This window comes from Hyperoodon ampullatus (assembly GCF_949752795.1).
Source record: "Hyperoodon ampullatus genome assembly, chromosome: 11".
NCBI classification, from domain to species: Eukaryota; Metazoa; Chordata; class Mammalia; order Artiodactyla; family Ziphiidae; genus Hyperoodon; species Hyperoodon ampullatus.
The window spans coordinates 54,794,284-54,808,272 of NC_136924.1; the positions used below are offsets into that span (position 1 = coordinate 54,794,284).

General features: G+C 58.4%; 1 protein-coding gene across 8 annotated transcripts; it reads left to right on the top strand.

Annotated features, from left to right (window-relative positions):
• Window positions 1–1,403: 1,403 nt before the first annotated feature.
• Window positions 1,404–12,727, top strand: CACNB3 (calcium voltage-gated channel auxiliary subunit beta 3; the record flags this gene model as incomplete). Of its 8 annotated transcripts, none has more annotated exons than XM_079714098.1 (13): window positions 1,404–1,445; window positions 8,478–8,600; window positions 8,823–8,945; window positions 9,407–9,522; window positions 9,798–9,862; window positions 10,063–10,082; window positions 10,281–10,361; window positions 10,574–10,632; window positions 10,801–10,910; window positions 11,215–11,366; window positions 11,580–11,675; window positions 11,790–11,939; window positions 12,395–12,727. In XM_079714098.1, 13 exons carry the CDS (start codon window positions 1,404–1,406, stop codon window positions 12,725–12,727), a joined length of 1,470 nt encoding a protein of 489 aa, XP_079570224.1. The 8 variants fall into 8 exon arrangements, with proteins under 8 accessions (XP_079570224.1, XP_079570227.1, XP_079570225.1 ...); XM_079714101.1 differs by having other exon boundaries at window positions 12,413–12,727; XM_079714099.1 differs by having other exon boundaries at window positions 9,801–9,862.
• Window positions 12,728–13,989: the final 1,262 nt, after the last annotated feature.

The following is a 13,989-nucleotide window of genomic DNA, read 5'->3' on the forward strand; positions in this document are numbered from 1 at the left end:
GTTCTAATTGATGCCGAGAGAGATGTTGAGGACCCCGGGTCACTCCGCTTCAGGATGAATCTGTCTCGGCAACGGAGTCGGCCGCCGCCTCCCTCCAGCCGCCGTTTTTGGTATGGAGGAGTGTCCAGCCTGGGGGTATTGGGGGTTTGGAGGGACCAATGAGAAGCTGATCCGCTCCCCCCTTCCCCCGCCAGAACTTGGGCTTGTCCTATTTGACGTGCCCGCCGAACAGGGCGGGAGGGGATACCGGTCCCGCGACTCCGTACTCCCTGCTACCCAGGCCCAGCCCGGACGCTGCCGGGCTCAGAGGGGGCGCCCCTGGAGACCAGGATGGAGGTAGGAGCGGCCAGGGCCCCAGAAGAGCCAAAGATCTCAAAGGAGCCCCACGGGGGTGGGGATAGGGTGCAGCCTGGAGTCCCATACTAGGGGTCTGGAGGTGGGACCGCAGTTCCTGGAAAGAAGAACGGGTGAGGGGCTCGTCCTAGGCTTCGGAGGGGGTCTGGCTCCGAGTTGCGCCGCCTCTGCTCTGGCCAGGGCAGCGCCCCCTGCTGGCAGGGCCGGACCCTGCCGGCCGACAGACGGGACCCCGGACGGGTGCCACCACCTGGAGGGCGTGTGCGTCCTCCGGGCGAATGAGCCCAGGGGGCGCTGCAGCCGGTCGGAGAGGAGCCGCTTCGCCTCGCTCTTCGCCTTTGCGGGCTGAGTCCCGCGGCCCCGGAACCCAGGAGAGAGCAGTGACGGGACAGCTTCCCCGGAACCCAGAGGGGGCGCTTGACGCTGGAGCTAGCGAGCCGTACACAAGCATTCTTCCTTTTCGATCCTTTCCTCTGCTGAGGACAGGTCGAAGCCGTCGCTGGGAACGCGGCGCCTTTCTTCCTCGGGCGCTGGAGGATGGGCGCCGGGCGCACAGAGCAGGGGCCTAAAGCTCCGGAGTCCAGGCAGCCCTCCAGCTACTGCCGCCCTTCTGCCTGTGGCGGTGGGAGCTCCGGAGTCCCTATCTTTTCTGGGGAGGCGTTTGAGGAAGAAGATGGGGGAGGGGGGGGTCGGAGAAGGGAGGCGAGATATAGGGATGGAAGGACAGTGGCAGGCGCCCAGATGAAGAGAACATGGACCGTAGAGAGGAGCAAGAGACGGAAATAGAGAGAGCAGGACTGAAAGGCGACAGGGGAGGGAGAGAGTGACAGAGGCGGAGAGAAAGGAAGAGAGAAGGGAGGGAGGGAAGGAGGGAGGAGGAAAGGGGGAGGGAACCCGGAGAGAGGGAAGGGAGCAGCCGTCGGAGCCTGGCGGTCGTGGGGCGAGGCCAGGCGTGCAGGCGGGAGCCAGTGTGCAGAGCAGCGGCCCGGTCCTGCTCCTGCCTCGGAGCCCCTGGCCCGGGGGAGGGGGAGAGGCCGCCAGCCCGGTCTATGTCTTTTTCTGACTCCAGTGCAACCTTCCTGCTGAATGAGGTAAACGCGAGGGTCCCCTCCCCAGTGGGTGGGAGGAGAGCCCCACTCCGAGCTAGGAAGAGGGCCCGCATTTGGGGGGACACTGCAGCGATGGGGAGGGAGGGAGGCCGAGTAGGTGAGGCTAAGGGTAGAGGTGGCAGGTAGAAAAGGAGGGAGCGGCCAGTGCTGGCAGCTTCTAAGCACTGGGACTGGGATGGGGTGGGGGCGGGGGGAGGGAGGACTGTCTGGGGAGCCAGGAAAGGGGCTAGATGTGAGGACTGAGAGAGGAGGACTCTGCCAAGCGCCCCCACCCCCAACCCGGCGCCCTCCCTGGGTTCCCTGGGGGCAGCCCAGCAGCTAAACGCTAGGGGCTTTGGCTTTGTCCAGATCTTAAATACTGCTGGGGAGAAGGACTTCCTAGAGGTCCTAGCTCCTGCCTCGGCTTCCCCATTCAACACTCAGGGATTGGGATCTGTCCCGCTTCCTGGTGCACTTATAGGAGAAGCCAGAATGCATTCTGGAGGCACCCAAGAATTCCAACTCCCAAACATGGTTATTCAGGCTCCCCACCACCACCAAGACCCCCATGTCCTGCTTCCATGCCTTGAGTACCTGCCAGCTACCACTCTTAATGACTCTCTCCTAGAAAGAGGAAGGCAGGAGGAATCCTCTCCTTGAATCCTTTCTCCCCTCCCCCCCGCCAGCTTTCTCTTCTTATGCTCAGCCAGGGAAAAGAAAAGGGGTTAGGGACCACATGGATACTGACAGGCACATGTCTTGTTACAGGACAGGCATGAGTACTAGAGCAGGCAGGTGTGGGTAAGGTGAGAAATGGAAGGCGGCAGTGAGTAGCAACTCAGAGAGAAGGGAACCAGGAAGAGGCTCCGAAGCTCCTGCAGGACCCAGGGGATGGGCCAGGTATGAGGAACCTGAATACATCTCCCAGGGGGGTTAGCATGGCAATTCATGCTTTGTGAGCAGACTTAGACACCACTGTCCCAGATGGGGATGAAGACAACAAGGTGTGTAAGGAAGGCGTGAGGTTGATGGCAGATCCACTGTTACCTACAATCCCATGGACACCCTGGTGGTGGGGAGAGTCCCTAAAGGAGAGGCCAGGAGAGTAAATTCAGGGATGGGGAGAGAATCAGAAGCCCCAGTAGCTGTCTTCTTCATTAGAATCATCTCCCAGGAGAGAGCACCTTGAGGGTCTTATTGTTTCACATTTCATGCCTCCTTTCTGCCCCTCTGGAAGGACAGAAGGAATTGAAGAGACAGAGAATAAAAGAGGATATAATGAAAACTGAGGAACTGGGAGAGGGCACAAAGTGAGAAGACAGTGTCTGGGAACTTCCAATACAGAAGAATCCAACATATAACCAAACCCCAAATGGTGCTGGCCTCAGGAGAGGGAACCGTGAAAGCAGACTGCTTCCCCCAATAGTGAGCCATAGGGGCTCCAACAAAGTTGTTCACCAAATCCAGCAGGAGGGAGATGCTGGGCAGGGCTGGAATGCACCACTCACAGGATGGTGACAGACTAAAGGCAGACTAAAGATAGTCTTAAGATGAGGCCCCTTCTCTTTTTCTTGCTAAGGGAACATGAACCAGTGACATAAGTGGGAACCCAGTTGGTTTGGGTGGTCTTCCTCTCTCTCGCACGTACAGTGCTTCCTATCGTAGATCTCACCCAGCACTGTCAGAGTTTTGGTTTACTAATTCCCCTGTAGCCAGGAAGAAAAGGGATGAGCAAATTGCGGATTCACCCTCGTGGGTGTGAGACACTGGGAGTGGAGAAGGACTGAGCTCTGAAGCTCTCCAAGTGTAACCCTCTGTCTACCTCACATCCACCCCCACCCCCAGGGGACGGGGAGGGAGGGGATGAAGGGGTAGGTAGGCCATCAAAATTCAAAGGAATAATTTTGCTCTAGAGCTCAAATGGGTGGATCTTTGAGGAAGTTTCCTCAAGATAAGGGCTGCTGTTCAGTCTCCAACGTCAAATCTGGGTGCCCCTTTTGAAGGAGACTGACTGGTAGAGCGGTACATATGGCTCCAACCCAGATACTGGCCACCCCAGCCCAGCCCCATCCTTTTGCTAAGGAGGGGATCTGGCCTTACACTAGTGACTCTGGGGACACTTGCCCTTCCCCCTCCCAACCCCCGCGTGGCCAGGCTCTCTCACCTTCTGTCCCAGCCACGACCATCCCTCGACCTCGGCTCTCTGCTTTCTTTCCTCTCCCCTTTAGGCTCGCCTAAAACAGCCCCTCCCTACGGCAGTTCCCACGATGCCTTGGCAATGCCTGGCACAGTCCTTGGCAAGGAAGTGAGGAAGGGAACCCCCATCCTGGCCAGACTAGGATGAAATCTGCCCGCGCAACAGGTGTAGGGTGGCCGGGCCCCAATCCTCCCCCTTCGCACGGGTTGCGCAACAAGGTCCTTTGCTGCAAGAGTCCCAGCACTGAGGGGACCAAGCGCCTGGGGGCGGGGGACGGAAGGAGGGCAGGGGCTACTTTCTCGGCATTGGCCTGGGGTCGCTAAATCCATTCCTCCCCAGTACCATTGCGCGGTTTGCGTTTGGGGTCTCGCGTGCCGCCAGGGCCCAGACACGCCGCCCTCTCACCTGCCGCCCCTCCCCCGCCCCCGCCCCGCCTCTTCTGTCTCCCCCAGTCTCCCACTTTCCTGCCTCCCCTCTTCCTCCCTCTGCCTCTGTACCTCCTTTCTTTCTCTCTCTCTCCTGTCTCTCCTTAACCTGCGCCCTCTTCTTTCTCGGTGGGGTCTCGTCTCCCAAGCAGTCTCCGCGTCCCCTCCCCCGCTCCAGCCCTTTGTTTCCCGGCGGAGTATTTCCTGGGTTGCCGTATGTCTCTGTCTCCGCATCTCTCCTCGCCCCGCCTCCTCCAAGCCAGGATCCGCCCCGCCCGCAGTCTCTCCTCCCCTTCCTCCCCGCCGCCCCTCTGCCCCATAGGTGCTTGGGGACCCACCTTCTACCCGGCTCCCGTCGGCCACCTCTCCCGGCTGGGTCTGGGGCTCCGCGGGTGGCCGGCGCCCCCAGCCGCCCCCCGCGCCCGCTCCCCGGGAGGGGGGGCAGGTGGGCGGGCACTATTGTTGTCGGAGCCGGCGCCAGATTCCTCAGCCGCGCTCGGGGTGGGACCGGCAGGGTTTGGGGGGGGTAAGGTGGGGGGAGCGGTGATTTGAGCTCGGAGCAGCTGGTCTTCGCGGCTCGCTCCCTCCTTCGCGCTCTCGCTCTCCGCCGCCGCCCGCAGGGCTGCGGGGCTCGGTGGCATCTCCCGGGCGCGGCCCGCTGTCCTCGCCCCTGCCTCCGGGCCGCCCCCGCCCCTGGCGCCGCTCGCTTCCCCCCACCCGGACTCCCCCATGTATGACGACTCCTACGTGCCCGGGTTTGAGGACTCGGAGGCGGTGAGTGCCCACGGGGAGGGTTGGGGGTGGGGAAGTTGGGGTGACACCTCATCTCCCTTGGACCCTTACCCCAGTTCAGGACTTTGAAAGACGCCTCTGCGGCGGGGCAGGGCGTGTAGGAGGGCGCTCCAGGAAAGTGGGGAGATGGGTTTTCATGCCAGAGACTCCCCAGTGCCCCCGTCCTAGAGCAAGGGGCATCGGGTGTGTGCCAAGAGGGGCCCGCGTGGGGGAAAGGCTCAGAGCAGGTGGCTCCACAGCCCAGGACAGAAGGGTGGAGGGAGGAGGGGCTGGAGGCTGAGGGCACAGAGGCTTTAGAGAGGCCTCACGCAACGTCTGGAGTTCCCAAGGGAGGATTTATGGGGTCTGAACACAACAGCTACAGGAGAAGCCGGGGCCCTTGCAGAGGGGGACAAACCAGGCCTCCTGTGCCTCAAGTAAAGGACGAATTAGGGAGCCTGGAGAACAGCAGAGAATCCGATACCAGCCTCTTCAGACAGAGGGATCATAAAACTTGAGGACCTCCATTATCCCCTTCTGCTGTCCATCCCTGAGCATTGCCTTATCTCCTCACCCTGCTTCCAGCCCAGCTTCTCTCCCAGGCTGAAAACTGGGCACCCAGCACATGGATGAGCCAGCTGACTGAGCCCCATCCATTCCACTCCTCCTGCTGAGGCATCCTCAGAGCAGCGGGCATCCTGAGCTCCTGCTCAGCATGGAGGGCCTGGGGATGGAGAGGAAGCTCTTCGCTCAGAGAACCAGGCAGCTGATAAATATTTAATTCTCCTCTTTGCTTTTATCTCCTGACCCACTGAGACAAATCAGCTCATTAGGCAGTGATTCCCGGAGCTCAGAGTGCAGGGAGAGTGCCTGGAAAGATGGGGCAAGGATGGGCAGCAGCAGCTCAGTCCCTTCTCTCAAATATCGTACAAGAAGACCTCCTTAGGAGAGCAACTAGATGGCTTAGGAGGAGTCCCTGACAGGTATGGAGGGTAGAGCACTCCGGAGTCAGAAGGGGAGTGTTGGAGGCTTCTCCCATCTCTTGCTGCCAAGTCCAGGGTAGATGAGTCCTAGGGCTCAGAATAGGCAGCTGTCAGTCCTTTCCTGGGACTGGGCTCCTGCTGGGGCCCAATTCCCCATTGATTGGGCCTCTGGGGCTAATTACATTGCGGCTAGAGCAGATGATTTTCAAGGCTGTGGTGAACACCTCTCTCTGACAGTTGAAGGGACAGCTGGCACGGCCCAGGGTGCCAAGGTGAGCTTGAGAATGAACCTCTCTGTGGGGCTGGAGGGCCGTAGAAGGTTCTTCCTGTCCCTGGTTGAGAAGGCTAGGACTGTTGCAAGGTGAAGCCTGACGTGTGGATGGTGTTGGGGGCAGCCTGCTAACCCATTGCTCGCTCCCCACCCTTCTCTGGTTCCTGGATTACCCTCCCCCACTTCCCTTTCTCTTGCCTGGCTCCTTGCTCTCCCCAGGGCCCCCTCTGAAGCAGTAGGAGGGAAATCAGGCTCTAAATAAATCCAACGGCTCATCTCCCTCCTCTCCTTCCCCCGTGCCAGGCAAGAGTGGAGCTGCAGCCTGCCCACACACTCACCAGGCAAGGGGGGCACCACCAGGGCACTGTGCCAACTCCTGGCAGCTCCCAAGTATTGAGCCTCTGGCTGTTTGGGCATAACAGGGCTGGAGGAGGCAAGACCCCAGAGTATGCTTGGCAGGGCAGCCCTGTTCCCCAAGTGATGGGTGAGCTCTGAGGACTTGGGGATAATGGAGAGGGGATTTCAGTCTGAGCATGACTCTAAACATTTAGGGAGAGATCCTGTCATTCCCGTCTTAGGGTCAGAGGCCAGGTAACCCAGGTGCCCCAGGCAGGGACACAAAGATGACTAAATTAGGCTGAGATCCTGGAGTACAGAGGGTAAAATTCAGACTCCTCTCCCAGCACAGGTCTGGGCAACTAGGAAGCATCTGATGTATACTTATCAAAGTGAGTGGTCATCCTGCCTTGCCTCCTGCCTCCTAGCCTGTTGGCCCCTATTTACTTCAGCCAGCCATTTCCCACAGAGGTGTCTCCTGTGCCCCAGGCCCCTGGAAGGAGGTCCCCCACTCGACTGACAGTGCAAAGGTTCTTCCTGGGGCTCAGCTGCTCTTTATCCTGCTGCCAAGCCAGCCTTATTTGGTTCTCAAGAGAGATGGGGAACACTCTCTGTAATATGCAGGACTTTCCCTCCTCGTGCTATCTTCATGCCTTGGGTCTACCACAGACATTGTCTTTAGCTTACGCTCTAGGACCTGGGCTGACATCAGTCTGACCAGTCCTCTTGCCCATGGTGGGGCTGGGGCAGGTGTGTGAGTTTGTCTTCCACACCAAGAATCTGGCCTACGCTGCCTTCATGCACAGTAGGCTTGAAGGAATGTTCCTCAGCCTGAGAACATTCTACTAAACACACACACACATACACATTCCCACACGGACCCTTTAGGCTTCTGCCTTATCTCTGCCACCTGCCCCTCAGAATTGATGGAAGTATCACTTTCAGACTTCTGCCCATAAAGAGGGGAAACTGAAGCAGGAAACAAAAGACTCCCTTTTCCCTAGACTGAGGGGGAAACCCAGCCATCCTGACTTCTGTCCTCCTGCCCTAAGGTCCAGCTTCCCTTGTTCAGTTGTGCATCTCCCTCAGGGCCTTGAAGGTGAGCTCGGCAACCCTCCAAATGCACCTTCATTGCCCAAAGGCCCTTCCAATGGGCAGGACTCTGACACTCTCCTGGCTCGGGTTACCAAAGACCCTCTCCCTGCATCCCCAGTGTTGCTCCTGGCTGGGTTGCCTGGCACCAACTCAGCCTTCCTCCAGGGCTGATACCCCTTGGGCAAGGGGTGGGGAGATGTAGGCCAGGTGGTAGGTGTGGCCCCGCCTCACCTGGGCTTAGGGAGATAGCTTTGTGTCGCTTGCTCAGTCTGTCTTGTTTGCTGCCCACACCTGGCCAGTTGTCCCAGCAGGTGTGAGAGGAAAGAAAGTGGGGGTGGGGAGAGTAGAGAGGGAGTAACTTTCTGGAGTTGGGAGCCCTGTGGTCTCCTCTTCACCCTGGAAGAGTAGGGACTGGAGGAGATGGGATCTAAGGGGGTGGGCGGCTATATCCTGACACTCAGGACCAGTGCCTTGCCAACCAGTGTCTCCTGACTGTTCCTGGCTGGCTGTACTCCTCCCAGGCATTTTAAGGAAATAATTTCCAAGCTGCTTTGCAGGTTGATGTGAACAAGAGGGCTGGGTCTTTGGATTCCGAAGATTCCAAATCATCTCCAATATATCATCTTCAGTACATCTCACTTCCCTCTGCCTCACAGGACATGGTCAAGGGGAGAAAAGGGAGGAAGGAGAGAAGGGAAAGCTCTATTCGAGGCTGCAGTATTAATAGGCTTGGGGGGAGGGGCCCAGATCATAGCACATATGGGTTGGGCCGGCTTTTCTGCAGCCCCAGAGGCACTGGGGCCCTTCTTGGGGAGACAGGAGGGACTGGCGGGCCCAGCCACCCCCGTGGAGCTGGAGAGGCTGAGGTTAGCGGAGGCACCACTGTAGGGTTCGGAGGTGCCTCTCTAGTGCCCTTCACACCTGAGCCCACGGGTCACAGCCTCTCCCCCATGCCAGGGTTCAGCTGGCTCCTATACCAGCCGCCCATCTCTGGACTCGGACGTATCCCTGGAGGAGGACCGGGAGAGTGCCCGGCGTGAAGTGGAGAGCCAGGCTCAGCAGCAGCTTGAAAGGGCCAAGGTATCATCTTGCCGGCTGAGGGCAGGACAGGCCAGACTGGGTGGAAACTTGTGCTAGGTCCTAAGTCTTGAGGGGTCAATGGGCAGGATGTGTGTGAGTGTGAAAGGGTGTGTGTGTGGATGGGTGGATTGATGGGGCCTCCGCCCTCTGCTGATGGGGCACTGAAACTGGACGGGGTGCTCTGAGGCTTCCCTCATTTGCACCAATGGTCAAATTCTCCAGCACAAACCTGTGGCGTTTGCTGTGAGGACCAATGTCAGCTACTGTGGTGTGCTGGATGAGGAATGCCCAGTCCAGGGCTCTGGAGTCAACTTTGAGGCCAAAGATTTCCTGCACATTAAAGAGGTGACCACCCCCCTCCAAATAGAAGCCACTTAATTTCTCTGTTTTTGCCCCAGTTCCCATTCCTCTTGCTTTGGTCCTCATTTATAAACAAGTTCCCCAAGCTCCTCAACTCTTATGCTCAACACACCCCCGTAAAACCCTCATATCCAAGACCTGATCTTCAGGGTCTCCATCCTCCTAAGGCCTGGCTTGGGCCTCAGTCTCCATATCCGTAAAAGTAAGCCATTAGATTAGTTGCATCTTAGGTTCCCTGTGACAGCTGTGATGCCTCACGCTGAAGTCCTGGGGGTCTCAAGCCTGGCTGCCCTTCCCTCCGGCACCTTCTCCTGCCCCCCTCCCCTTACACTGCCTTCCTCAGACCCGCTCTCCCAATGCCTCCCTGGCTCCTTCACGTTGAAGAGCCAGGACTGAGGCCTGGGTCACCTCCTCTCACCGCCCCTTCCGCTCCACCCCACCCCCAGAAGTACAGCAATGACTGGTGGATCGGGCGGCTAGTGAAAGAGGGTGGGGACATCGCCTTCATCCCCAGCCCCCAGCGCCTCGAGAGCATCCGGCTCAAGCAGGAGCAGAAGGCCAGGTGAGAGCAGGGCTGTGACTCAATAAACATACACCCCAGACGTGTGCACTTTACCCACAGTCCACATCACCACACATGCACACGTATCCCCCCCACAAATATGCACATTCACACCTAGCATATGCATTCACAAATGCGCACACATCAAAGCTCACACACACAAATGCTCCCGTCACATGCACTTCCCTCACTAGCTAAAATGTAAGATGTATACAACGACTAAATACTGTCTAGAACAGACAAAGACGCTTATTGACCTCCCTTTCTGCTCTTAGGAGATCTGGGAACCCATCCAGCCTGAGTGACATTGGCAACCGACGCTCCCCTCCTCCATCTCTAGGTAGCCTCCCCTCAACCCACCTGTCTTGGGTAGGTGGGTAACTCAGACACAGGGGGAAGGGAGAGTCTCCCAGGTGAACAGTGTGGGAAGGGGTTGGAGCTGGGAGAAGCCCAGGGTCTCCCCTGGGGACGGGAATACCGTGCCCCCAGGGCCTTTCCCCGCTTCACCAAATTTAATCTTTTATTTCCTTTTCCAAAAAGCCAAGCAGAAGCAAAAGCAGGTGAGTCAAGGAAGGGACGGGGGCTTGGGGGGCTCATGGCTTCTGGCTGTGGGGACAGGTTTCTGGGCAGACATTGTTGGAGGGGCAAGAGAACACAGAGGGGAGGGGGCCCAGAACTTCTGAATCTGCCCCACCCCAGTCAGGTGAAGGGCAGGCCACACAGCCATGGCTTTGCCTGAACTCAGGTCAATTCTGCAGGCGGAACATATTCCCCCCTATGATGTGGTGCCCTCCATGCGGCCTGTGGTGCTGGTGGGACCCTCTCTGAAAGGTTATGAGGTGAGAAGAGGTCCCTGACCCCAGAGTTGCCTCTACCAAACCTACCATAGGAAGGGCCCAGGGACAGTGGGAGGGGGATGTTTCCCCCCTCCGCATCCCCCAAGGTCTGGGTGTGGAGGGGCTGGGCTCAATGGCCGCACCTGGGGACGCTGTCCCCTTCCAAGACGGCCCCCAGTGAGTTCCATGCCTTTCCCCTCACCCCTCGCACCCAGGTCACAGACATGATGCAGAAGGCTCTCTTCGACTTCCTCAAACATAGGTTTGATGGCAGGTAAGCTGCCCTGGCCTGCGGAGGCATGAGAACCAGGGAGAAATCACTGTCTCCTTCCAGATGCCTGTCGCAAGGGCTTCTCTAAAGTGAAAATTGGTACGACCTGGGTAGGGAGGGGCCTAGGCTTGAAAGTTAAAGGTGGGCTGTGCTTCTCCATGCCCACCCCAGGATCTCCATCACCCGAGTCACAGCGGACCTCTCACTGGCAAAGCGATCTGTGCTCAACAATCCCGGCAAAAGGACCATCATTGAGCGTTCCTCTGCCCGCTCCAGCATTGGTGAGAAGTCCCCATTCCTGCTTCTCTGCCCACTCAAGCGTTAGTGAGAACCTTCCTCCTACGCTTCTCTTCCCCGACAACTTGCATTCCTGCCCAACCTCTTCTCCACCTGCCCCAGGATTGGCAAGAACTGAACCCAGTCTCAATTCTCTGTTCCTCTGCCTGCCCAGGCTCTGATGAACATGCTCTCCCTCCAGTTCCTTCCCATCCACCATTTGGGAGCCCCCAAAGCCCTGCTGGAGTCAGATGGGGTGGAGCCACTGGTGAGCATTGCGGCTCCCTCCCTCCCTCCCTCCCTCCATAGCTGAAGTGCAGAGTGAGATCGAGCGCATATTCGAGCTGGCCAAGTCCCTGCAGCTAGTAGTGTTGGATGCTGACACCATCAACCACCCTGCACAGCTGGCCAAGACCTCACTGGCCCCCATCATTGTCTTTGTCAAAGTATCCTCACCGAAGGTAAGTCAGCAGTGGTGATGGAGAAGGCCCACAGGGCTGCCCTCCTAGAATGTGGTACAACTCTGCTTGGTCCCTGCCCAAGGGCTCCCGAATCCCCTTTTCCTGCTGCCCCTTAACACAATTCTAAGTCATCCTCGCCTGCTCCTCATGCAGTGTCACAGGTCGGGGACATGCCCAGTTCTTTCTAGGCCCAGCTCTGCCCTTTTCCCTCAGGTACTCCAGCGTCTCATCCGCTCCCGGGGGAAGTCACAGATGAAGCACCTGACTGTACAGATGATGGCGTATGATAAGCTGGTTCAGTGCCCACCAGTGAGTGCTACTCCTGTGCCCGCTCTTGCTTTTCCAGGGCTGGGGGAGTGATGGAGATGGGTGGAGGGCTCCTGCTGAGAAGAAACCAATATTCCCCCTTTTCCTTCCCTCTAGGAGTCATTTGATGTGATTCTGGATGAGAACCAGCTGGAGGATGCCTGTGAGCACCTGGCTGAGTACCTGGAGGTTTACTGGAGGGCCACCCACCACCCAGCCCCCGGCCCTGGACTTCTGGGCCCTCCCAGTACCATACCTGGACTTCAGGTAACCATTTCCAAGGGCACAGATGCTCAGGCTAAGCCAGCCAAAACAATGCCCCCTCCCTGCCCAGAGGATCACCCTTGGCCTCCAGTTTGAAGGCCAAAGGATCAGAGAGCAGAGCTAGGGCATATGGGCAAAGGCACTTCCTGATGAGAGGGAATAAAGCAATGAGATGCGTGATCAAAGGCTACTTTTTTAGGACTCCAAAGAAACACACCTTCCAAACCCTTCTCCTTAGTCTGTCTTGAAAGCAGAGCCTGAATTTTGTGGGAGTCAAAAGCTCCAGTTTTCCGTGTCTGAAGTGGAAGAACGCTCTACTTCAGACACGGAAGGAGTATGCTTCTCCTTCCTTGCACTATTTCGTGTACCCAGGGACTGAGAGTTGAGGGGGAAGAAATCCCCACCCTGCTAGAGGTGGGAGGGAGGCCAAGGCGAGGTCCGCATGGCCTCACTTAGAGCTTCTGTCTTGCCCCCAGAACCAGCAGCTGCTAGGGGAGCGTGGCGAGGAGCACTCACCCCTCGAGCGGGACAGCTTGATGCCCTCAGATGAGGCCAGCGAGAGCTCCCGCCAAGCCTGGACAGGATCTTCGCAGCGCAGCTCCCGCCACCTGGAGGAGGACTATGCAGATGCCTATCAGGACCTGTACCAGCCTCACCGCCAACACACCTCGGGGCTGCCTAGTGCTAACGGGCACGACCCCCAAGACCGGCTCCTGGCGCAGGACTCGGAGCACAACCACAATGACCGGAACTGGCAGCGCAACCGGCCCTGGCCCAAGGATAGCTACTGACAGCCTCCTGCTGCCCGACCCTGGCAGGCACAGGCACAGCTAGCTGGGGCATCCGCTCCAGGCAGGTTGGAGTTAGACTGGCATTAGGCTGGCACTAGGCTCAGCCCCAAAACCCCCTGCCCAGCCCCAGCTCCAGGGCTGCCTGCAGTCCCGAGGTTCTGGGAGAAGCACGGGGCCCCCTCACCTCCTGGGCACAGTGACCCCCCTAGGCTCCCATTCCAGGTACTAGCTGTGTGTGCTGCACCCCTGGCACCTTCCTCTCCTCCTGCACAAGAAGCTGCCCCACTAGGCAGTGCCCTCAGGCCAGGATCCCCTTAGCAGGGGCCTTCCCACCAGACTCAGGGAAGGGATGCCCCCTCAAAGTGACAAGAAGGTGGGGTGGGCAGCATGACATGAGGAAGGAACAAGGTCCCTGAGCAGCTACTATCCTAATCCAAGGGACTCAGGGGTTGTGCTTTGGGGTCTGAGAGCCTCCACTCGCCTCACTGCCACACATTAGAAATGAGACAATCAAAGCCCAACAGGGTGGCACTCCCATCCATCAGCTGGGGTGGGGCATCCACACACGAGGCTGGAGCCCAGGCAGGCTGGGCTAAGGCCAAAGGCCTCACAGCTGAAGCCCTTGAAGGGAAGGGCTCTCCTCACCTGCCAGGAAGCTTCCTAACATCTGAAGGACCAGGGACCAGGGACCAGGAACATGGTCAGGCCCAATGGCAGACGGGAGCCAACCTGGACTGGGGCTTTGGGAAGGGAGGTCGTGTGTAGCGGAGAACGTATGGACAGCTTCAGGGGCCTCCTTGCCCCACTCATTCTTTTGCTCTTGCATCCTGTCATCTCTGTTCTTGGCCTCCATGCCTCCTGGGGGACATGGGCCTCAGACTTTATTCCCTGATTCATAGCAGCTGCTTGTTAAGTTAGGGTTAGAGGGGGAGAGATAGGACCCAGTGGACAGCCCCCAGAGGCCCTATGTACCCACCTTACGGCTCTAGTGTGTGACCTACAGAGCATGCTCCACAGGACCCTGCCCCATCTCACCGTCATCACTAATAAACACCATGCACCGTCCCTCGGGCTCCTGGTGTATGTCTGCTGGCTCAAGTAGCCAAGTTCCTCACTGCATGGCCCAAGTCTGGAGGAGGTAAAGAAGTATCCTGGCCGCCTCTCTCACACAAAGAACCCATTAAGTGGGAAGGGAAAAGGACAGAGCTGGGGGAGGCACTATACTCCCAGGCACCCCTTCATGCCCAGGCCCAGGACGGAAA